This window comes from Podarcis pityusensis (assembly GCF_964106645.2).
Source record: "Podarcis pityusensis genome assembly, chromosome: 13".
Classification (NCBI taxonomy): Eukaryota; Metazoa; Chordata; class Lepidosauria; order Squamata; family Lacertidae; genus Podarcis; species Podarcis pityusensis.
In genome coordinates, this window is record NC_138038.1 from 35,933,426 (window position 1) to 35,958,022 (window position 24,597).

The 24,597-nt window shown below is 45.5% G+C and overlaps 1 protein-coding gene across 5 annotated transcripts in view; it reads right to left on the reverse strand.

The window, feature by feature from the left end:
* Positions 1–1,030: 1,030 nt before the first annotated feature.
* The window catches only part of PPP6R1 (protein phosphatase 6 regulatory subunit 1), a 38,061-nt gene continuing 14,494 nt past the window's right edge, over positions 1,031–24,597 (reverse strand). For 2 of the 5 annotated variants that reach the window (XM_080976171.1, XM_080976173.1), the window contains exons 2-18: positions 17,747–17,979; positions 15,522–15,708; positions 13,811–13,948; positions 12,905–12,970; positions 11,324–11,436; positions 10,461–10,574; positions 9,702–9,867; positions 9,080–9,232; positions 8,325–8,468; positions 7,775–7,839; positions 6,844–6,959; positions 4,776–4,861; positions 4,181–4,270; positions 3,454–3,551; positions 2,242–2,265; positions 1,314–1,371; positions 1,031–1,216 (exon numbers count right to left, since the gene is read on the reverse strand). In XM_080976171.1, the coding sequence (XP_080832297.1) occupies positions 1,064–1,216; positions 1,314–1,371; positions 2,242–2,265; positions 3,454–3,551; positions 4,181–4,270; positions 4,776–4,861; positions 6,844–6,959; positions 7,775–7,839; positions 8,325–8,468; positions 9,080–9,232; positions 9,702–9,867; positions 10,461–10,574; positions 11,324–11,436; positions 12,905–12,970; positions 13,811–13,948; positions 15,522–15,708; positions 17,747–17,973 (1,998 nt within the window). In that variant the 5' untranslated portion in view covers positions 17,974–17,979 and the 3' untranslated portion in view covers positions 1,031–1,063. Of the gene's footprint in view, positions 1,217–1,313; positions 1,372–2,241; positions 2,266–3,453; positions 3,552–4,180; positions 4,271–4,775; positions 4,862–6,843; positions 6,960–7,774; positions 7,840–8,324; positions 8,469–9,079; positions 9,233–9,701; positions 9,868–10,460; positions 10,575–11,323; positions 11,437–12,904; positions 12,971–13,810; positions 13,949–15,521; positions 15,709–17,746; positions 17,980–18,938; positions 19,005–24,597 lie in introns of all 5 variants that reach the window. The other 3 variants (XM_080976172.1, XM_080976174.1, XM_080976175.1) reach the window with 3 other exon arrangements.

The following is a 24,597-nucleotide window of genomic DNA, read 5'->3' on the forward strand; positions in this document are numbered from 1 at the left end:
CTTAAAACTAGGTAATAAAGCAGACCTGCGAAAGAAAGAGAAAGCAGCTTCTAGAAGTCCTGCCTAGGCAAGCGGGTGGGAGAGGGCTGCTTCCCCATTTGAGGATGCCCTCTTCCCTATGAGCAGAAAGCCCTATCACAGCAAGTCTAAAGAGTCCAACTAAAGCAGTCTTCACCAACCTGGTGCCCCTTAGATGTTTGGGGACTACAACTCCCATCAGTCCCAGCCAGCATGGCCGAAGGCTGATTTAAAGAGACAGGACACAAAAAGGGAGGGGAAAGAACAGGACGACAACAACTGAGAAAAGTGCACTTTACACAGGACGTAACAAGACAATGAAAGCTAATTTTATTAGCAGGAGAAATATGAGTTCATTGATACTAGTTCATTGGTGAGGTCGGGCCTTCTCTGCAGCGGCTTCCCGTCTGTGGAATGCTCTCCCCAGGGAAGTTCGCCTGGCACCTTCATTATACGCCTTTAGGCCAGGCAAAAACATTCCTTTTTAACCATGCCTTTGGTTGATCTGATTGACATCCTATGCCCTTTTAAAATGTGGTTTTTTTGGGGGGGCTATTGGGTTGTTGTTTTTATTTTTATTATGTATTTTGTGGTTTTATATCTTGATTTTATTCTGTGAACTGCCCTGAGACCCCTGGGTATAGAGCGGCATATAAATTCAATAAATAAATAAATAAATAAAATTAGGGGAAAGAAAAAGGCCTGTACTCTGGTATTTACTGTTGGGGAGTCAGTCAATGTTGCACTTTACCAGCTGAATCTTATTCACTGTTCTGATTGTTTTAACACACTTTAAATTCATGTACACCACCTTAAGGCAGATTGTACCAGGTGGTATATAAATATTTTTTACAAATATTAAATGCATAAAGTGCGCTTGGAAGAAGGTTATGAAAATCAAAGTGAGCACGATGAACACAAAGGAAAATTCTTCTGTGTGAAGGGAGGAAAGTAAGAGCGAAAGGAACCAATTGGCACCTTTAGTCCAAAGCCCATTTGGCCAACCCCAGGAGCGCCAGGAGGTCTTTGGGCAGGGGATCATCTCCTACCTGACTGTGGCAGGCTGTGCCATACCAGAAGAGACAGCAGCCTCCTTCTCCTGCCAGATGTCCTCCCCGTCTGAACCGTCAGCCTCGTCGTCATCGTCAAACTGCTGGATGCGCTCTTTGTAGCAGATGTCGAAGAGGTTGGAGTTGGGCTGTGAGAAAGGGGTGGAGGAGAGAGATGGATCAGAGCCAAGGCCAGGTGCAGAGGGGAAGCAAAGAGGAGTAAAGCTCTAGAGGAGCGGCTCTTACGCTGTCGTCGTCAGCATTCAAGGAGAAGGTGATGTTGGCCGTCTTGTCAAAGGGAGCACTGGAAGAAAACAAGAGAAGCAGGTCGGAACGTCACTGCATGTAGGCACGGGAAAGGACCAAGGCCTAGTTTGGGAAAGAATGTAGCACTGAACCTACCGCGAAGCTTTGTTTTCTTGCGGGAGGATTGCCCCTCCCACTTGCTCCACTAGGCGGGGCCATGCAAATTAAGTTGCTCTTACCTCAAGAGATTGGAGATTGGGGGTGGGGGTGGTGGCATGAGACAGAGACAGCGGATTGCCTAAGGACATCTTAGTTCATATAGAGAGGCGGCTTCTCCCCACATGAGCATTTTCACAGATCCGCCTCTCCCACCTGGACAGAATCCCCAAGCTAGCGTGCGCTTTGCCTCTGAACACTTCCCATAAGAAGAACTAGCTTCAGATCCCTTTTCTGTTCCCGGTATTATCTACGTAATGGCAGGGACAGCCATAGCGGCAGCCGGAACTAAAACACCCGTGAGTTGCTGTCAGGAGAGGAGAGGCCCCCCAGGCTTCTACCAGCCATAGAATTGTAGAATCTAGGAACCTTTTGCACAATGTGGGGATCAAACCCATGACCTAGAGATTAGGAGTCTCGTGCTCTACCAACTGAGCTACCAGTGTTTTTTCCATGCCCTTGTTGATTTGTCCATCTTATTTCCAAAGGGTTCAGGGCACAAAGCTATACTTTAAAGCACACATACAAGAGGGAAGCTCAATATGTGCGCATGCAGAATACACCTGGGCTTTCACTTCTAGTCTGATCTGCTTGGGTGGTACACCCTTAACCGGGGAAGAGGTAGGTGGCACTGCACAGATGCGGGGGACGGATGTAGCCCAACACCCCCGCCTGTGGCTGGAGAGGAGCATAGCAGCGTGTTAGGCATTACCTTTTCAGCTGTCGGAAGTGAGCACTGCAGGGCAGATAGGCAGAGAGAGGGAGAGAGGGAGAGAAAGAGAGAGAGAGGCAGACACATGAAATCAGAGGGGCTGGGAAAAGAAAGACTGCCCTGGGGTGGGGTGAGCGAATTCTCCATGTCACCCTAGACTCCCTCTATTGCGCTATTTCAGCCCTTTGGAAAGATGGGATTCATGCTGAAGCTGTTGCCAAAAAGGGGGGAGGGGAGGCAGAGGACAAACTCTTGGGCAATCTTTGCTGAGAACATTAAATATTTAGATGGTAAAAGGACCCAGGAATCCAAGGCACCTTCCTCCTTACCAGGCAAGATGATCTAGTTAGTGAATTGAGCAAAACACGTTTGGAGCCAGAGACTCAGGTGGTAGCTGGGTCTGGAAGAAATCTCATTCTTCCTCCCCAAGAACCTAGTCACCCTTCCATTCCAAATAGCTGACGGAACCTATCCTGCGCTGCTTGTGGGTTTCTCGGAAGCATCTCAATGGCCAGAAAGGGATGCAGGATGCTGAACAAGAACAGCCTTTGGTCTGACCCACTAGGGCTCTTTTCATGATCCATTTTTTTTTCAATGATCAAAAGAATAGGGGCTTGAGACTAGGCTGGAAATGTCTCCCCTTGCTTCCTGGGCCCTCCACCTGCCTTCTCAAGAGAAGACAAGCAACACTGGCTTACAGACCTCAGCCCCTTGCTCAGGATGAGCCTCTAACATCTCCTATAGGCAGAACTTCAGGACAAGAGGCCACAGACCACATGTCCCTTCCCAGGTCTACGTTGTGCATCTTTCTTACTCCAGGACAAAACGCCCGGCACCAAGTGCCGTGTGCAAGTGCATGCAAATAACATGCGCCCCAGATTTTGCGGCAGGCCAGTGAATAATCTCTTTCTTGTTGGCAAGTACAAATGAGGCCAGGTGTCTCCACGCACTGCCAGCCCGAGCAGGTGTAATCCCATGTGGGGTTATGGACACTTCACCCCATCCAGAGTTCTGACTGTGAGCCCCGCAGGACAAGCATGCTTCCTTGCCGGAACAACGCAGAAACCCCCCTGACGCTGCGTGCTATTGTTTCCACTGGAGGCTATGCTTATTCTCAGCCAAAAGAGCACAGAGCAAGTAAAAAACAAGACAATGACACACAAGCACATCAAAGGGGAGAGGAAAGGGGAGGCCGTGAACCGAGTCACTAACTTGACGTTCTCTTCTTGCTCGCCAAATTCCTCATCGTTAAAGCCAAAGTGGTCAATGAACGCTGAAGTCATCTGCTGCAGCTGGTAATCTACAAAGGCCTATAAAGAGGAGGAGGAAAATGTGAATTACAGTTCAAATGGAAATATGGGGGGGGGGAAGGGTATAGGAAGAGAGAGGAGGAGAAACTTACTAGGCCCAATGGATCTACCTAAATGCTGTATGAGAACACATGAATACAATAGTCATTCCCACCCCCAGAAAAACTCCTAATCCAAATCTGCCAAGTGAACCCTGTTTGAACTCAGCTTACAGGAAGGAGCTCATCCCAAATATCATTTGCTTGATGACAAGCGGCATCTGCCCAGCATTTCGTTTAGCTGTTTCATATTGTATCACTTTGTAACCCACTTTTCTGGGTAAGAGATACAAAGCTGTGTACAAAGCAACTCATGAAGACAACAAAAAAGTACCAAAAGCGGCAACTAGGAGAACAGAATGCCACATACAGTAAAGGGGGTGAGGAATGGGGCTGGCAGGATACAAATTAAAGTTTGTGGAAAAGAAAGAAGAAAATCAGGGGAAGCGATCAAAGCAGGCCTAAGAATTTTAGACCTTGCTCCTGCTTATGGATGGGGAAATTGTTCTAGGTTTCTAAGCAAGCACACAGGTAGGAATGGTTCCAGCCCTGGCAAGACAAGGGGGCACAACTGGAAGGTGCTGCACTTGCCTGCTGCAGGACAGCCTCCTGAGGGAAGCTGAACTCCTTGAGGTCGTTCTCATCATCATCACTTGACGAGTGGAGATTGTGCATGTTAACCTGAAGGAAAGGAAGATGAAGGAATCCATTGAGTGAGTCTTCCAACGGGAATAAAAAAAAATAAAGTACAAGGCAAAGACTGAGTGGCCAAGCCCCAGAGAATCAGCTAATAGAACCTACTATTCCTTGTGACCCTCCAGATGTTGACAGACCAACTCCCATCACCCCTTACCATTGGCCATAGGGCTGATGGGAGTTGTAGTTGTTCTACCAATTCCACTGCCGTCAGCCAAGCTAAGCATTTTGGCAGACTCTGGCCAGCTGGAAAAGCAGTCCTTTAACCAAAAACCAAGTGCTTAACTCTGGAGCCCCAAAGCTCATTTTTCCAATGGCAGTGGTAAAACCTAGTACATGTGGCATGTGACAGTAACAGAGAGCGCTCCGATGGATGCAGAAAGAAAGGGGACCGTTTTCCCATTCTCTTGTAGTACCTTTTCCAGAACCCTGCCAACCATTTTATAATCAGGAGTGGCTGGAGCGTAAGACACAAAGAGAAGGGACTCACAAGATCCACAGTGTTCTTCTTGTTAGTCTCCGACAAGGGCCCTGAGACAAACTTCTCCCACTGCTCCTGTTCCTCCTCAGGCAGCTCTGCAAAGTGGAACATGTCAGCTCAGGTGGGTGAGATGGCAGAAGGACCTTACTTTATGATACACATTGTGGTAGCAAGTGGAGATGGCAAAATACAAGAGGGAGCGGCCACACACGAATGATAGCTTCAAGTCAAGGAACACCTCCCATCAACCAGAAGAAATCTCCGTTCCCTTTCCCCAGCTGTGTCACCCACCAGTTCCCTTTCTCTCTTCTTACCAAGACCAAGATCAGCAGAGGACCTTAGCTACCCTAGTTTGGAGGAATTTGGGATGAAAATCAGTATAAAAATAAACCACCCTCTGGATCCAATAAGTTAATAAATCATTATGAAAGCTCACAGCAAGTGGAATTATGCGAGCAGTTAAACATTACTTTAGCCAATTACATTTGCTTCATTTGACAAATTCTCTTCAGGATGCTCACTTGAATGTTCCACCACAGGTTGGCTTGATCTCTTCCAAATGTGTGCAAAGCAGTAGCTGTCACTGAGTGAGGTCAAGCTCATTCACCATGTGTGAGCTGCCCGAATCCATTCCAAGCACATGAAATTTTGTTTAACATTACTTCCTGTTCCAAGAGAAGGTATAAGGGGAGAGGAACAGGATTTCATGTCTTTGAAATGGAAGCTCAACCCCACTCCTGAAATAATAGGGTCAGGTTGTGCTGGCCGGGGCTGATGGGGGCATCAGATTGAAGAAGGCTGCAACAGTTTATGAAATGGTTTACGAGATGTTTTTCCAGAAAGCCCCCCTCCCCCAAACTGCTACTGCCTTTTAACATAAAGTTTCTATATATAAGCTACCATGGCTAGCAGCCATTGACAGAGCTCTACTTCATGGATCAGTCTAACAATTCCCTTTTAAAGTCATCTAGGATCAGACCAAGTATCTGTCTAGGAGAAATGCTTGCAATGTATATTGCAATGGATGAAGTGGACTCTGATGCAGAAAAGCTTATGGCATGATAGATTTGTTTAGTCTTCAAAATGCCACAAGCTTCTTTTATAAGTATGGATGGTATGAGATCAGCAATTGCATACTAGGAACTATGGGGGGGGGGAGGATTTTACACTCTTCCATGAGGTAAAAATAACAGAGCAAGCCATCAGGCCTTCTGTCTGCCCTCCCCATCTTCCCAATACAGACACAATCAAGTGGTGTCAACAGAAAAAGGAGAGCCCATCAATTTTTCATGATTTTGACATGAATGCCTCTTATGGGCCCAAAACAATAAAAGCACTTTGTTACAACTACTGAGCCATGAAGACAGGATCAGGTAGCGTGTTGAGCACTGGATTCTAATTCTGCAGAGATTCAGGTTCAAGTTCCCTTTCAGCCATGAACTTAGACCAGCCACTCTCTCTCAGTCTAACCCACCGTACAGGGATGCTGTAAGGATAACATGGGGCTGGGGGCAGGCACCACATATACCGCCTTCAACTCCTTGGATAAAAATGTAGCAACCATTTCCAACTTGGGTTTCCAGCCATATGAACAAATAAGCTGCCCCACAAGGTTCATTTAGCAGAACTCGCACACAATTGACGTGATAGCCCTGACTTTCTCCCTGCCTCCCCAAAAAGCTCTAATTTCCCAGTCTCCAATGAATATGAATGCAGATTTCCAAACCTAAACAAATACACACCCATGGTATGAACATTTGCAGAATTATATAAACCCAGTTTTCTTTAACTTGGGTTCTTAAGGCTGAAGAATAGACCTAGAAAGGCAATGATCTCCATCTCCTGCTCAGATGGAAACTCCCTATATAAACAGCACACCCTACCCCAGACTCAGTGGCATTCCAGCACAGAGATGAGCCTCCTATTTCTCCCACTAGAAAAGGCGAGCAGTGGAATTCCCAGAATGCTTCCATGAGCCAAAGAGCTTATGCTTCAAGCCTTCAAGAATCATTTGAGCGGACCCTATGTAAGGCACATGACCCTGACCCCCGCCCCCTGGAGCTGCCAAACCCATTACCTTTCAAGAGCTGCTTGATAAGGGTGGAGTGGGGCCACTTCTCTGAGGCTTGAGCTAAGGCATTGGCAATGCGGGTAAGGTGCCCCATGTAGCCCTTGCGTCTTCCCCCATCAGACCTGCAACAGAAGATGGGAGAGGATGGAGACTCATGGTTCCTGCAGGCCATGTCCCTTAGGAAATGAAAGGCACAGGTGGAATGACAGAGGAATGGGAGGCTTTAGAATCTGTATGGCCTTTGTAGGTTGAAGCTGGACAAACTGGCTTGATTATGCATAAGGGATGACCAGAAGGAACAGTCAGACTATTGCCCTGAACTGTAGAATGGATTGATCTCAGCACACTCCCACAGAAGACTAGAGGTTGTTGGAAGGAGTTACAGCAGCATGCACGCACACACACACACACACACACACACACTTTTTTTAACAAGCAGTAGCAGGAATATTCCAGGTGCACAGAGGAGTAAAAGTATCCTGATCAGGAGGTCAGGACCTTAAGGAATGGAAGACGCTAGCAAGCACCCCATGAAACACTATGAGCCAAAAGAGCCTTGACGGACAGACTACCCGAACCAGATATTTTGAACCAGAATTCCCATAACCCCTTACCACTGGCCAGGCTGGCTTGGGCTGAAAGGGAGTGGGGTTGGAGGGTACCAGGCTGAGGAAGGCTGCATCAGGGAATGAGCAGAAAGAACTCCAGGAAAAAAGGGGCACAGAAAGAGTGGGTCTGCCCACCCCAGTGTTATGTGGCATTATAATGCACTCCTAAAACTGCTGAATGCCATGGTTTGGAGATTCTGTATTCTGGAATCTTAGATTGCCATTGATGTCTGGGTCTACCCAGGGCACTGGGTTTCTTCCAGGGGAGAGGGTTCGAGACCAGGGAAGATGGGGAGAGGAAAATCCAACCAAGACACCCCAGTACTCACTGTGATAGCTCATTTTCTTCCCAGGCAGACAAGATTCTTTGGATTAAGCGACACTTCTGCAGCAACTGCAGGGAGGAGCACAAAGGGGCTCATCACATAAGGGATGCCGGAACATCAACACCACATTTCACTAAGAATGATAGGATTCCAGTTTCCTAACAAGAACCCAAAAGGTTTCAAGCTTGCAGTTTAAAAGATTTCTGCTCCTCACTGGTGTACAGTAAAATCTAGACAAGTGTTGGTGGTTTCTGCTAAAACTGAAGAAAACTGCAGATAGAAGATTCTGGATGTCAAACAGTGGGAGCCTTTCCCAGCTAGTCCATTCCCAAGGCGGGTTACAATCCAGTTAATATCAACTAAGCCCAGACAACCACTTTCAACCCTATTCTACTCACTGTAGTTTTCTTAGCCATGAAAACTGGCTTGATCCTCAATTCTTATCTCCCACTTTTCACGTGGGATCACAACCTTCTGCTCCTTTCTTCAACAATTCATGCCCCAACCCATACAGAGAGCTTGAAACCAAGGGTACCCCACAACCAAAACCTACATGTTGGATGACAGGGTTCTCTGGGAGGGGCTCTGAGTGGTTCTCAATGGTCTCATCCCCAGCATGGGAAGTGAAAACATTGCTAAGGCAGGCCTCCACCTGAGCGTGCAAGAAGTTGTTATATGTGTACTTGAAATAGAGGTCCTGGCAGAAAGAGAGAGAAGGAGAACGAATGAATGATTAAATAAATAAATAAATATAGTCAATCAGCACTTTATATTGTCTAAATAGTACGACTGATTACATTCACCCAAATTAAGAATTGACCACTCTTTGAAATACCACTGTCACACAAAAAAACCAGTGTTGTAAACTTGAAAATGTTAAACCACCAGTAACATTAAATCAGTTAAAACATGTTTTCATTAGTAAGAAAAGAAACCCCCTCCCACAATTAACTGGGCAGATTTGTTTTTATTTCTTGTACTATGACTTTGAATCTGTCAACTAAGAATACTGAAATTAGGCAGTCTCCCTAGAATTTTTTTTTGCAGCAGCTTCTTTCTAAAATACAACTTTGTTGTTATTTACACGATCATTTCAGGACAAGTCTTTTTTTTTCCCTCCATGCTAGGGCTTGGTATTGTCCATCGAGCAAAGACAACATGCTTTCCAGAAGTATTGCTCTTCCTCCCCACCCCTGATAAAACAAAAGAGCCTAACAAACTTTTCCAGCTCCTAGAAACGTATGCCTATGTTACCCTGGGAGAGGAGTGTCTGAGGCCACAGCCAGCGGGTGCCGTGCTGCTACTCACCAACATTGTGTCGAGGGCCCCGAGCTCTATAATCTCATCCTGCAGTGCTGCATTGTTGGTGCCCAATGAGCTGGCCAGCAGCTTCACCACGTGCAGGCGTGTGTTGCCCAACGGAGGGTCCAAGATCCCCCACGTCGTCTGCAGGGACTCTTTCTGCCAGAGGGAGAGGGCAAGGAGAGAGAGCATTCCAGGTCCATCACAAGCCCCTATTACACCTCAACACTCCCTTCCCACCTCACTGCTGGGCTGTGCCAGAGAAGGGACTCCAACCGTCGAGAGAGGATAAATTCAGGATAAACTGTAACCATGGAATTTTTAGATTTTGCCCCCTTGCCTATAACGAGCCCAACCTGGTACCCTTCAGATGGTCATGGGTTACAAACCCCCCAGCTGTGCTGGCTGGAGCTGATGGGAGTTTTAGTACATAACCATCTGGGGGGCACCAGGTTGGGGGAGGCTGTTTGAGGGCACTGTCTTGAGGATCCCACACCAGACAGAGGGGCTTGGACCCTTTGCACCCACAGAATACTATTAACTCTTGAAATGGCCCTAAGGCCAAGCATGCTGCTGGAATCCCCCCAGCGTTTCCATGCCATCGAAGCAAGTGCACACACAAACCAACCTTTGGTGGGTCAAGCAGCAGCTGGTGAAGCTCCCTGAGACGCTGTTTGATGGCAAGCAGAGTGCCCAGACTGGCTTGGCTTGAAGCCACTTCACAGTTGGGCCCGGTCATCTCCATCTGCCCCTCCAGGTTGCAGTAAAAGCCCCCCATGCCGCCCAGCTCTGTCCTGCAAAGAAGAACAAGAGCAACCAGCATGTCTCAACATCCAGATCTAAGGGCTTCCGCAAAGGACAAACCTCAGCTACCTCAATTCTATGCCAAGGAAATTCAAATTGTTTGAATAAATTATGCCAATCAAGTCAGGTGTTGTGCATTAAGCTTTGAATCCTTTTCTCCTCCTTTGGCGCAATCCATTTTGCTTCCTGGATTCATGTTGTTGGAGGGGGCTGGGACTACTTGAGGGGAAAAGGTTGCGTTTATTTTTAAGACTTGGGAGTAGCGAAAGGGAAAACGCGTTTAGTGAAATATATGGATGCTGGAGCCCGACGGCCAACAGGATCAGGAAATCATTTCCAAAGCCAAGAGCTAGGCGACAGATCCTGAAGCCCTGACCTCCCTACACAGCTGCATCCAGATTTACTGGAGATTTTTTAAAAGACCTGGCATATCTGTTTTGACCACAACCTTCAGGGGCTTAGGTGTTTTTGTTTTTAAAGGAGGAAAGTGGATATCAGGATGCAACATTGCTGTACTGCAAACAGGATGCACCTGTTGCATTACAACCTCTGCCTGTGCGTGTATAAGACCCACCCCACACACCTGGGTCTGCGCGGCTCCAACAGGGTCAGCAAGACCTGGATCCCATTGACAATGACAGACTCGCTCCGTTCTCCATCCAGCATATTGCTTAGCAGCTGCTCAATCGTCTCCTGCCTTGACACGAACAAGAATTGAAACTGGTTATTAAAATGGCTTGACACTCTCAGACACTGCTTCTGCGGTTTTTTTTTAAACTTAGCAACGGCACAAGTATATGATAAAAAAGAAAAATGTAATAGCAACCCAGAACAACTTGGAAGGAGGTGAGACCCATCTGATATTCACAGTCACATCCTCGTCAGAGGCAAGGGCCCCTCAGTTTGTGATAAGCGGATTGTTGCACCTCAGCACCAGGTGAGGCATTGCTGTATAGCAAGCAGGTCTAGAAGCAAGGCTGGGCCGGTTTAAAGAGGTAAATTATTGAATGCTGACTGTAATAGTCTTGCTGAATAAATTTAAACAACATTCCATTAATTAAATATTTTTTTAATTTAAAAAAAAACTACACCCCACTTTTACCATCTAGATGTCAAAGTGGTTTCCAAAGATCAAAATACACATTATACAAAATCTAAGTAAGAAAACGAACCTCAAAAATTAAAAAACCTCCGAAATACAAAGCTTTTACTCCATGTGGGTTAGTTTCAGTCCACATGCCCACCAAAATAAATATAAAAAACATTTATAACTGAAAATGCAGTCCGGAATTCAATATCAGAAGAATCTTGACAAGCAGATGAGAGTTACATTCCCCCCCCCCCTTTTCTAAATTTTTATCGGTGTTAGTTGAGACAACCCTTATGCCTGGCCTAAGGTTCTCTCCTATTCCCTACTGCCAGTGCTACTACTGGCTTGGTACTCACTTCTCCAGTGTAGCCAGTAGCTGGTCAGGCTCAGGACTGTCCTGGATTGGGATCATCTGCTCACGGCTCAGCCGGATAATGTCACACAAGGACTGTGAAGCATTGGAATGCTGCTGTGTAGCAGGGATAGGGAGAGAAAATGAATTAAGACCTGCTCTAGAGGAAGCAATACTTTGACACACTTGGAGACTGTGGGTTGTATCAAATGCTCGCCCTACTCAGAGTAGACCCATTAAACCTGACTAAGGTTCATTAGCATCAGTCGGTTTACAATGAGTACACCGTAATTGGATACAACCCCATATTTAACCAATTACACTTTCCCTTTGGATGCTGTCCTCCCACAGGATTACCCTTGAAACTAAAGACAGGTATGCAGTCTATTTAGCTGCCCTCCATCGCCTTAAAGCCCAGGGTTACATGCCACCTTGTCTTACTTGCAATCTGAGAATAATCACTGGAAGGTGCTCAAACTTCAGTAATTTTATTTGCTGAAAACATTTCCTACCCCGCCTTACAGTTCCAATACAGCTCACAATATAAACCACAAGACAAATGTATTAAGGACAGCAAACAATAGAAACCTCATCAACACCAGACACCTCAAAACAAAGAGCAAGCCTAGCAAGGAACTGTCATCAGCAGGAAGGTCTTGAGAGACTAAAATAGTTCTTGCCTGGCACCGAAAAGCAAAGCGTATAGGAGCCAAATGAACCTTTCTGGGAAGAGCACTCCAAAGATAGGGTGCCAGCATGGAAAAGACTCTGCATCTTTGTTGATACCTGTCTAAGCTCTGATGGAGGGGCCCTCCCACTATAAGCTAAATCTAATGAGCACATTCTACAGATAATCTGGTGCCAAGCTGTTTATGGCATTATAGGCCAAAGCTTGTACCTTATTTCCCAGTGTGCTTCCAAATAGAATTTATATTTTTTTTAAAAAAACAAACTGTGGAAGGCTCACGTTAGTCACCTTGCTACTGTATTATGGACCAGCTTATGTTTCTGAGCAGTTCATTTACATAGCAAAAGGACATTTGAAGGTTTATAGCATGATTGTAGACCATCCTTCTCCCACCTGCAGAAGGGATGCTTCACCTTTCTGCACAATTGGATAGACTGCTCCTGAATCCTCACAGAGGATGGCATCATGCTCCTTCTTTAATAGCTTAAATGCTATAAAATCTCCAGATACCATGTTTAGAATACGATACGACCAAGGCATGCATAAGTGGCACTGGTCTGCTTGATTTTGAATACCAGTCGGGGTTGGTTTCACTAAGCTCGACTTCAAAATAATCATCATCACAAAATAATCCTGTGGACACTAAGGCTGCAATCTTAGATACATTTGTTTGGGAGAAAAATCCCATTGAATGCAATGGGAGGAAATATGCATGGGATTAGGCTGCATGAAATACACCTGTTTAATTCCACCACAAGCAGTCTAGCATGTTTGGCTCCTACTGCGATCAGCTAACAGAAAGAAGTTCAAAGCCCTGACCACCCACCTATCCCACACAAAAACATCCATTCTTTCCAATGGAAGGCAGAAGAGCCCCAGGACACATTTAATACTTACATTGTCATCTTTTGAAGGGTCGATCATCCCAATGAGCCTCTGCACAATCTTCTCCTCATTAAGCCACTTTTGATTGAGGGGAGGGGGTGAAATGAACATGGATGGAAAGGTTAAGCAAGTATATTTCACTCCTGTTCCAGTTACCAACCAAAACCTCCCAGGGACAGAAGATTGCACTCATATGCATTCAATTTTATCTTACAGTGCTGACCTCTGTGCCCCATTGTTTCTCTAAAGGTTCAACCAGTATCCTTGAAATCTTATTGGTAAATGCCATGCAATTTGGACTTTGGAAGCCCTCAAAACACAAGACCTTCAAAGGATGCTGCTGTGAGAGACAAGCTTCCCAACTTAGGGTTGGCTATTCTACAGAACAAGAGTATTCTGAAATCAGGTATGTATCCACATAGCCCCTATGAGAACACCAGAGGTCAGTGCAGAGGTATAGAGCAGGGAGTCATTTTGAAGGGTGGCACCTTGAATTCCAGAACAGATGTTCAATAAAGAAACATGGACTAAATTTGCTTTATCACCTTTCAACAAAAAAGGGCAAACCTCTATTTGGGTAGCTGTTTCTCTTACACTGCTTCTCGAGATAAGCAAACTAGAATCCACAAGAACAATAAACTGAATGCGCCACAAACACCAGCATTTCTAAGATTCACATCAGGGGCATTTGGGGAAATAATGAAGATATTCTCCAGCTAAGCCTACTGAACTGCAGATCTTTCCCTTCTAATTGTTCCAGTGAATAGGGCAAATATGTTTCCAAAACCTTTCATTCTGTGAATGATGAAAGGTTCAAACACAACAATTGAGGACTGAATGTGAAATTGTGCTGCTTGCCATTTCAAGAAAGAGGAAGGAAGGTGAGACAGTTAGGAGTGCCTGCAGGAGGACCCTTACATTGAACACATCTTGTCTGAGCTGTGGCTGCTCCACACAGGTGAGGAGCCGCAACAGGAGGTCCATGATGGCCGAGGTACCGATGTGGCATAGCAGCAGGTTGACAAAATCATCCTTCTTGCGCAGGAAGGCAACTATCTGGAAGACAGCAGAGCAAGTGAGTGGGGTGGAAGGGATGAGACGTGAAGGAAAGGAAAGGAAAGGAAAGGAAAGGAAAGGAAAGGAAAGGAAAGGAAAGGAAAGTCATCTCAAGTAAGCTTGCACAGTGTTGTGGTGACTCTGGAATCAAACCTTGGAACGGAAAGGAGATACGGTATACATTTCTTATGAGCCAGTCTACAATTGGGTTCAAGTTCCTTAAATAGGTAAAGGCCGTATTGGACATCTGTCTCATCATTAGGTTTTGAATTTTTGCAAGATTGTCGTGGTGCAACGGTTAGAGTAGGGGTAGGCAACATGGTGCATTCCAGATTTTGTTAGACTACAACTCCTATCAGCCCCAGTCAACAAAGCCAGACAGTCAAAGATGATGGGAGTTGTAGTCCAGGTGTTGCTGGATGGCATGGTTATTAGCTATCCCTGAGTTAGGCTGTTCCTTGGTCAAAGCGTCTGACTAGGACTGGGGAGGGAGTTCAAGTTCCCACTCAGCAGTAAAGCTCACTAGAGGATCTTGGGTCACTCACTGTCAGCCTGACTTAACTTACAGGGTTGTATTGAGGACAAATGGGGGGAGGGGAAGACAGAAAAAGTACATGTGCAATCTTAAACTCCTTGTAAGAAGAGCAAGATACAAAAACAATAAATACAGAAATACTGTCAGCCAATTTGAGTTTCTTCAGAAAGAGAAAGGAAGGTCAAGTCTGTTTATTTTTTAAAAATAAAACAATCTGAGCACATACTTTTGGCATCATAAGGATTAAAAAAAAACTTGCTTGGCTACAGAACTTGGTGGGTGACCATGGGATAGTAACTCACCCAACATAAATCATGAGAAGGCCATGAATATAGAAAGGAACACACACCATGTATGCTACCCTGAGATTCTCTGAGGAAGGCAGCATAGAGTATATAAATGGTTTTTAATGAATGTATACCAGAACTATTAAGAACAGAGGAGCAGCCCAGCTGAATCAGACTGAAGGCCCATGCAGTCCAGGATCCTATTTCACAAGCTGATCAACCAGATGCATCTCGAAATTCACTAGCTTGAAAAGCCCAATATTGATACTTATTTCTGATATGCTTCAAGTCACCATGAGATTATTTTGCGGCATCATTTTCACATGGTCAATACTAATTCAGGGTGCATCTTTGTATGGCGACAGCTAGTATTTAGCACATCAGGGATTCCGAATAAATGCTTGAGAGTCAATAGGCTCCCCCATGTGGACTACATCAAGTGTTGCCACATGAGGATGTAGCAGTTAGAAAATATTTACCACGTATTTCCTAATGAGCTCACTTGCTAGGGCTTCTGTAAGTTGTTCGGGAGGACCTAATGAGCATTCTCAGGAGTAAGTTCCCTGAGCCACATGAAGCCATTTAGGGGACAGGGACATTTAATCAAAATATTTAAAGGCTGCCTTTTGCCAGAGCATCATTTAAAAATTCACACTGCAAATTTAAGGCAGTAGTATTTGCAATCTTTTAAAAACATGGAAGAGTTAAAACTGGCATAGCGCCCAACTGAGATGAGCACGTGCAAAGATACCTGATCAGTCTTGCGGTTGATAAGGATCCCCATGACCTTGCTGAAGAAGCTAGCCAGCAGCGGGTTGAGGATACCGCCAGTCTGCAGGAAGCCGTAGAGGCGCCGCAAGAGAGACTCATCCTCCCCCAATGCGTCGTTTATCTGGGTGACGTCTGATGTCAGGATCTCACACGACACACTTGGATACCTATAAGAGAGTTTTAAAAAAGCAAATACACAACCAGACCTGCTGCATAATCATCTCCACCAGCCTCTTCCTTTTGAGTGAACGTTGTGTGGCTGTGCTGGCCCACCTGCCTGGCAAGATCTATCAGTATCTCCAAAGCAAGAGATACCTACCATATTTGTGTTTAGGGCAAAATAATGTTTAGGGCAAAATAATGTTCTACAGCAAGATACAGTGGTGCCCCGCAAGATGAATGCCTCGCAAGACGGAAAACCCGCTAGACGAAAGAGTTTTCCGTTTTGGAGGTGCTTTGCAAAACGAATTTCCTATGGGCTTGCTTCGCAAGACGAAAATGTCTTGCGAGTTCCTGCGGGTTTTTTTTCCTCCCCCCCCCTTTCCCCAAGCCGCTAAGCCGCTTATCAGCTGATCCGCTAAGCCGCTTAACAGCTGATCGCTAAGCCGCTTATCAGCTGATCCGCTAAGCCGCTTAACAGCTGATCCGTTAAGCCACTAAGCCGCTTATCAGCTGATCCGCTAAGACGCTAATCAGCTGATCTGCTAAGCCCGCTAAGCCGCTAATAGCGCTAATCCGCTAAACCGCTAATGGGCTTGCTTCGCAAGACGAAAAAACCGCAAGATGAAGAGACTCGCGGAACGGATTCTTTTCGTCTTGCGAGGCACCACTGTAATCCCAAATTCGGCCCCATGAAAAGCCAGGTCTTACAATCTGTATGCAATATGTCAGGAGGTCAGGAAGATTTCCTTATTCCACATACTTTATTCTATTTATTCAAGTCAGAGAGAGAGGACCAGGGTGAACACAGGGCTTTGGCCCATCAATCACTGAAAAGGTGTCAATTCCCTTCTTTGGTTACTGAAATTTTAGCAGGCACTGACCATGTACTTTCAATATTATTTTCATTCTGCTCCATGTTTGTTTTAATCGAAGCAGGTTTTCAAACTGCCAAATTCTGCACACATCATCAAAATTCAGAGCTCGTACAGCAATCATGGAATATATGCACAGCTTTGTTATCAGATCAACAGGCCTACCAACCCTCCCTCTCTAACTCCTACTCAAAGACTTAGTTGGCTACAACCCTAGAAGATTTATGATGCAGTGACATCTATGGCTTAATGCACAAATACACTAGAGAACTTTTCAAGTTTAAGTTATTAAGTTTCCTTTCAGTTGATGCATAACGCTTTCTTCTGACAGCAACCAGGTTTCATTCATTCCCAAGATGGTCTAAATATAGAACAACTATATTGCTATTAGTGAAGGTACTGGGCCAGCTTGGAGGCAACATTCCAGGCTTTATAAGCAATGGTTTATTAATCTAGGAACAAACATAAAGTCTGCACACTCCTCGCTTGCCAGTCGCCTTGTAGGTCAGCTTCAGTGCAGAGAGCCCAATTTGTTTTAAAACAGAATTCTCCCTCATGTTCAGAACAGGAACTGTGGCTCAACGCTAAGCAGGAACTCCAAGCCAGAGCTAGTGCCCAGGCCCAATGCTTGCTTCTGGCACGAGAAACCATGGTTTATGAAGCCTGGAGTTATATGCCCACCCAATGCCAAACCATAGTTTGTGCTTCAGAATGCACAGGCAATCCATCATTCAGAGCTGCTCCTCTGCTCCAATTTCCCATATACTCACAACTCACAACTCAACATGCCGTGGCCTTTGGAGATGGAGCAGCAGCTTGTAACTACAGTTTGTTAAATCACACCAAACCACAGTTAGAAGAAACTATGGTTTCCAATCATGGTTTCCCAACTTGCTGCAAATTATGGTTTGTCAATTCAGATATCCCTTGGATTTATAGTTTAGCATGGTATCTCAATAAAGCTGATGCCTTGACTTTTCCCATTTTAAAAAAATTAAAAAGCAGCAACCATGCAGTTTTCTACCACCCCGCTCCCATGAGCAGCTGAATCATTAAAGAACCAAGAGAGGAAAAATGAACATGGCACATTTCTTCTTTGTTCTGGACATATCAAACAAACAAATAAGAGAAGCTCCATTTTCATCCAGTTCCCCCTTCCAAAACAACTTACTTGTATCGTACTCTCTCATCCACGTCCCCAGGGGGCTCCTCTGTCACGCAGGTGACCAGTGCTTCCATGTGCTCAGGCTGAACCAGGAAGTCCACCAGCTTGCGGTTGACCACCTTGCATTCCTGTAGCACATCCTCTTCATCCAGAAGTTCAAAAAGGGTCACGTTGCCACGCTCCAAGAGGGTGTCAATATGAGAGGTCGTGTGGAGGTCAAACTTCCAGAACATGGCTTGCTGTGGAGGATGGAAAATGAACAGAGGGGCCAATTGAAAACCAGCCAACCAACAATGGGATGGGAGATAAGCACATGCAACACAAGCTAGCAAGTGCAAGTCTCCTAAAGTAATCATGCATACAACTGTCCTGTACTATTTTTCTAGAAAAAGTGGTGCCGGAACTCACCACGAACACCTCCCTTGTTTTCTTATAATGACAATGGTGCCCACCTGAGTTTTGGCAAGTTCCTGCTGGAAAAAAAAAGCCCTGCAACTGCACCTTCTTAATTCGAAACAATCCTTGCACAAAAGGTGAGGATCAGAGCCTAGCATAAAACTGTTCCCAATTGAAAACTCAATGGCATAGAGACAGCCATTGTTCGCAGGAAGTGAACAGCAATAACTGAGAGGATAAGGACATCATGGGAAAATCAATGGGACAGGTATAAACGTAACAAGGTAGACTGGGTGGCTCAGTGATAAAGCCTGTGGACTTGACTTGTGCTAGATATAAGAGAAACAAGGAGGAAGGTGGACTGGGGTGGAGCCAGCACATCCTGAGGTTCAGCCAGGTTGAGCATGTCAGCGTAGTAGTGCCATCCATGCTTTTGGGAGTCCAACTCCTAGCAGCTCAAGTCAGCATGGCCAATTGCCAAGGATAGTGGGAGCATCTTGGGGGCACCATGTTGGCCACCGCCAATTTAGGGATGAGAACATTTGGCTCAAACTAGCACACCACACTACAAAAGGAAAATCAGATGTTGAAATAAGTACTAATAGAAATGAGTTCAGAGGAAGGTAAAGCAAAACGGCCAAGATCTAAGAGCTGATAAGCCATCCAACAGAATTCATTAAAGGCCAGCCGAACAGGAATGGAGGAATGTAGAGGACTCCATTGGGGCCACAAATTAAGCTGGAGCTGTGTGTGCGCCAGTGAGAAGCAAAAAAGGAATAGCAGATGCAGATGGAGTTGTAACCTGAGCATTTCCCAGCTAAGATGCTAAGTGTCCAGTAAGGCCAAGTCTGGTGGGAAGGGTGGTGATCTGGAAAACAATTGGCAAAATAACAAAACAAGGGGGACGAACTTGAGTGTGGCTGGTGTTGGTCACTCAGAGCAGTCTAACTATTCCTTAACTATGAGCTTTCTGGACACCCCTTCTAAATTTATGCAAACTTCCCTCCCCCAGGAAATCATCTCTTCTACAGGTGAATGTGACAAATGTATTCATGCAAGTAGCATAATACTGTAAGTATGTCAGGCAATACACTGTTCACCAGGAGACCCAAAGAAAAAGAAATAACACATGCCTATTGCCATTTCTTAGCGGACCAGCTCTAAAAAGAGCCACAGATCTTCTGATTCCAACTACAGCTGACCAGTTGGTGGCTCCTGAGAGCCTAACACCTCAGAAGCTCCAAGAAATAAGAGGTATTCCTTTTATTTTTTCAATCTCCCGTTGAAGTCTAATTGAATCAGAATTTATACTAGGACTAACGAACTGGTCTCTTGCATCTGCTGCATTCCTTACTGTTTTTGCTTTGGGTATGCTCTACAAGTGAACATGCAGAAATCAGTAGATTGGAGTAGCTAGCTCCTTGCTGGCAGTGGAAGAAAAATGTAACAGGCTCTCGCAGACTCTTTCTGGATTCTGATGAAGAAAGCAGAAACTCTTTCTGAAACCCATTCTTAACCAGCCATCATGGGATTATGGGGTTTTACAGGTGCCACAAATCTACCAAGGTCTTGACTGATAAGGAGGAAGGCACTAACTTCCTCAGCATCCTAGCTCTGACTGGAACTTCAACCTGTCCTGTAGTTGGAGAATTTCTGCTTTAAACCCATGAAGACTGGGAGCATGACAGAGTGACTGAAGAGAAGCAGATGGGCTGGTTTCACCACCCCTTTTCAATGCATGCTTTCGGCCAAGTATGGATTACTAACCACAAGCAAAAGCCAAAAGGGTAGTAGTCATATTGTGAAGTAACTAACATACAAGAACAGCAGTAATGATCTCATGAGTGCACAAATGACACTATCTTCCGTGCCATCGTTTCTCATGTATGTTTTGCAGGTTTCCCTAACTACAGCTGCAATCCAAAGCGGCAAAAAGATTCTCTGTATCATCAGCGAGGGAGGGGAAAAACCAGAGAGAAACAAATAGTAACTTGGAGACGCCCCGCTTCCCTTTTCAACCCTGTTGCCACCACAACTGCAAAGGCCAAAAGTTTTCAGTCGGTTTCCAAGCAACCTTGACACAAGGCTTTTGCAATATAGCAGCACAGGCAGCCTGGCTCTGACCGCAGTCCTCAGATCAACTCAGAGAGACTGGTGTTCAGCACAAGCTGCCAACACACATGGGTGGAGAGGGAGGGGGCAAAGAGAGGAGAAAGGTGGAGGCAGGGTTTGTGAAGTTCAGCCCTTTATTTTACAATACCTAGGCTCAGAAGAAGGTCACAAAAAAGTCTGCGAATTGACTTAACTACGCACAACTCATTTACCCTTGCAACAACCATGTGAGGTATGTTGGTTATTTGTTTAACACATTTATGTAACCCCTTGTATCAGAATTCCAAGAAAGATTGTGCGCAATCTCCAACAGAATATAGAAACACTTGGGAGAGTTTAGCTGTTTTTATAAATATTAGACACAAGACACAATTAAGTTGCCCAAAGCAACCCACCAACCACTAAACCAGAGTTCAGTTCCCATGGTTCGCTCCACACCATTTGTGTTATCCGTTACATTCAAGTCACAGTGCTGTACAGCATGTGGCATTTCAAACAAGACCCAGTCTCTGGTCCCAGGTCTCTTCTTCAAAAAAGCAAATTCCTAGTTCTCACGGCATCTGAGGAAGACAAACCCCCACAAGGGATAGCACTGTTACCACCTTGCCTTGCTTGTGAACTTACCAGCTAGAGCTGACAGAACTTTAGCACTTCTTATTCAAACCTATCAGATCCCAGCCCTCCTTTGACAAATGCCACCTTTAGCCCAGGTGTCAGGTGTGCATGCAGGAGCCAGGCCCTGAGACAAATAGGACTTTGCAGGACTGGGGCCTTCCTAAGTTTGTTCTGAAGAGGCAAGGCGCGGCCACACAGGTGAGGTCGATTAGTAACTCACAGCACCTGGTGGCAAGAGCCAGGAAGAGATGTAAGGTCAGCATTTTCCCTTTGGCTCTTTGCCACAGCAACACATTCCCTGCCTTGCTTCTTGATCCTCGGACCCCTGACTTTGACTCCTTGCTTCTTGATCCTCGGACCCTTGGCTTCTTGACTCCCGGTTTTCTGACCCTCAGAACCCTCCTGGCTTCCTGACTCCTGGACCCCCATTCCTGCTCCCACCCCACCATCTTGCCCCCGGTCCTGACGTCCCCTGCCGGGACTTCAATCGCCCGTGAACCGGACTGTGACCCCAGGAAAGGATTAGGCCAGAGGTCGGCAACCTAAGGCCCATGGGCCACAAGCGGCTCACAGAGGTCGTTTAACAGGCCCCCGAGCCGAGCCGCCTGCTTGGCGAGTCCCCACGCGCTCCGCTAAACTGGCACAACGCGGCGACTCACTTCTGCGACACCAGAAATCGCGTCTGCGCAGATGCCGGAAATCGCAGGCGCACATGCTCGCGCAATGCAGCCCACAGAGGGATCTCGGCTGGAGTGAACCGGCCCAGGTGAACTAAACCTTGCTAACCCCTGGATTAGGCCACTGATTTCAAACATTTTAAGGGACATGCACCAACCAATGCAGGCGCACCCCCTCACAACTGCCATCAACGCTTCAGTTGTGAAGCGAAGCCCTCAACTTATCTGCTTAACTATGTGCCTGTTGTCCATATAGCAAGGCTGGCTGTGAAGGGCATGGGTGGGCAAGCCCTGCCACGTATTTTAAGCATCTGTCCCAACATGTAAGCACCTGGAATTTTCCCAATCCTGTTTAGAGTGGAAGGCAAGAATGGGGGGGGGGGGTCATTTCAGGTTCTTGGCATTCAGCACTAAATTTGAAGAAACCAGCCCTGTCTCAACTCTTTTCTTGAAGTGGGAGGCACAAACCACATGCAAGTATTTTCAATATCTAGGCACCAGCATCAAGTTTTTAGGACCCCAGGCTTTGATACATTAGCTATTTTCTTTCTTATTATCAAAGGCGGGGGAGATGCACATACACAAACCATGACACCCAGGAGGCTGGAACAAGTGAGGCCTTTGGTCTGATTCAACAGTGCTCTTTATGTTGCCAAGCCGCTCTTTGCTCCAGCGGTGCCTAATCAGGCAGTTTGAGAAGGGCCTTTAATGCAATTGCTCAGGGCCTTGAATGAAAGGGAATCTCCCACTATCTGTCATGCAATAGCTCCAGAAGGCGCAGCCTGACTGCACTCGCTCAGGGAAATGGCAAAGAGGCTCCCCTAAACACAAGGGGAAAGCAGCTTGTACGTCAGCCTTGTTGTAATTTAACAAACAGGAGATTTGCTCTCTTAATTCCTCTCTTCATCAGACTTGCTGGAAAACTGAAGAAAAAGTAAAAAAACAACCAAAAACACATCTTTGTGAAAAGAAAGAAAGAAAGAAAAAAGATTTAACTATTTTGGAAAATCCCTAGTGATTTGCAAGAGAAATCTCCTCTGAGCCAAGCCAAGAGAGAAGATTAAAAGCATGTGCTTAACAGAAGAGCGAAAGATTAAGCTACATTTTATGCAATTCAGGTCTCAAGTGATTATGATAGAGAAAACTTCCCCACCCCCAGACACCTGTTGCAGAATCACTTTTGGTACTTTACTAGGGTACTAGGGTATAGCATAATTGGGTCTACCCACAGAACCACCAACCTTTACCCAAACTGACTTTGAAAACTTGCTAGGTATCTCCAAGCTCTGCTAATGTTGCACTGCCTCCTCTAATAGGTTTTGTGAAGATGTTATTGAAGATGGCATGGCTCCTTCCAATCTACCTTCCTTTATATCTCCAGGCTGAAAATATTCTTACATCTTAATGATTTCCCCCTCTTACTTTGGCTGCTTGCACATTTATAAGCCCATTCCTCCAATAAGGTCAGTCAATTTGTAATCCAATTAACACAGTACCTGTTTAACAAGGCATGAAAAAGACTTTGCTACTTGTGAGCAGTATTTAAGGTCCTGCGTTTAGAAGTTCAGGTTGGTGGGGAGGTTCTACCATCTTCCTTTCAGCCATGGAAAAGGAGGGAAGGAGAACAAAAATCTGGAAGACTGGGGGCAGTTTTCTTCCACTATTCTTAAACACACACACAAGTGTAGCAAGGAAGACCTCTGCAGCAGCATGAATAGAAGAAAGAAATCTGCCAGAGAAAAGATTTTGCTTTAAGAAAAAATCTGCACTTTTCTGGGTTATCTTAGACTTGCATATTTGTCTTTACTGACCAAATATATTACTGTCTTAGATGGACCTCTGAAAACAAAGGGATGGTCTGTCCAGAAAATTCCCAGCAGGAGAGGACACAGTTGGGATTATTTGCAGGAGAACTTGATCAGGTACAAAAGTCGGGGTTGTGTGTGTGTGTGTTTTTAAAGACAACAATGAGCCAGTTCTCATGTAACACCAAGCCACGGCTTGGCCGTCCTTAGGATTGTAAACTGCTTCCTCCCCTTATGCACTCTGATTTGGCACCATGTCTGAATTGAGCCAGAAGCAAGGAGAAGACCTGCTTAAACCCTGTTCTCACCAGCTGGTTTCTCACACTGGGATGGTTCAGATGTAGAAACAAAGTCAGTTTAGCTACCAGTTCTCACCCTTGGGGCCAGATTCCTCCTTTATCCTGTCCTCCTCACACGCTCAGATTCTCCCCACTTACCACAAAATCTTGGTTCATATTTGTGGTTTGAAGGGAAAAAAGTGAACCATAGTTTGCCCATTCAGTGGAAATGTTTTGCAAGCTACAGTTTGCATGAACCAAGTAGTCAGGGAAAGAACCCACACATGTGATGGGTGGTAGTGAAGGGAAAAGGGGACCATGTAAATCCAAAGCTCATATGGAATGATTTGGCCATTCAGTCATTACACCTGAGAAATCCCAATATCAGAAGCCAGCTATTAAGAATAGGAATTAGGTGTACATGATCCATGCTTCTTACTGAATTCAGGCATCTTGACAAACCATAGTTAAGGAAGCTGAACCATAGCTGAATGCTGAGAGGACAAAGCAAAAGCCAATAAGGAATTCAGAACCATGCTGGAATATATAAGGATATATAGCAATGTCTTCCAGCCCACTACTATCTACTAAGATTGGCAGCAGATAAATGTCTTCCAGTACCAGAGATGGCACAGACCCATATAACCAACATGCTTAAGTCTAATTCATGCATGAAGGGATTGACAGTAGAGTAAGCTGGCCTGTCAGGCTTAGCTCACCTTGGGAGGAACTAGGTAATCAAGCCTTTGCTCCCCTTCAGTCCAGCTGATGAACTCAGCATATGAGGTCTGAGCTGGTTGTTCCAGTTCAGACCGCATGGCTCTCACAAACCACTCTTGAGTTACTATACCAATAATTAAGAAACTTTAACCACTTTGGAATGAAATCAAGCTTTACTGTTGGTGTAATTTTTCTGAATGCTGTATGGAGAAGCACATTAATCTGTCCTTTAGAGAATTTGTAAGTAAACAATT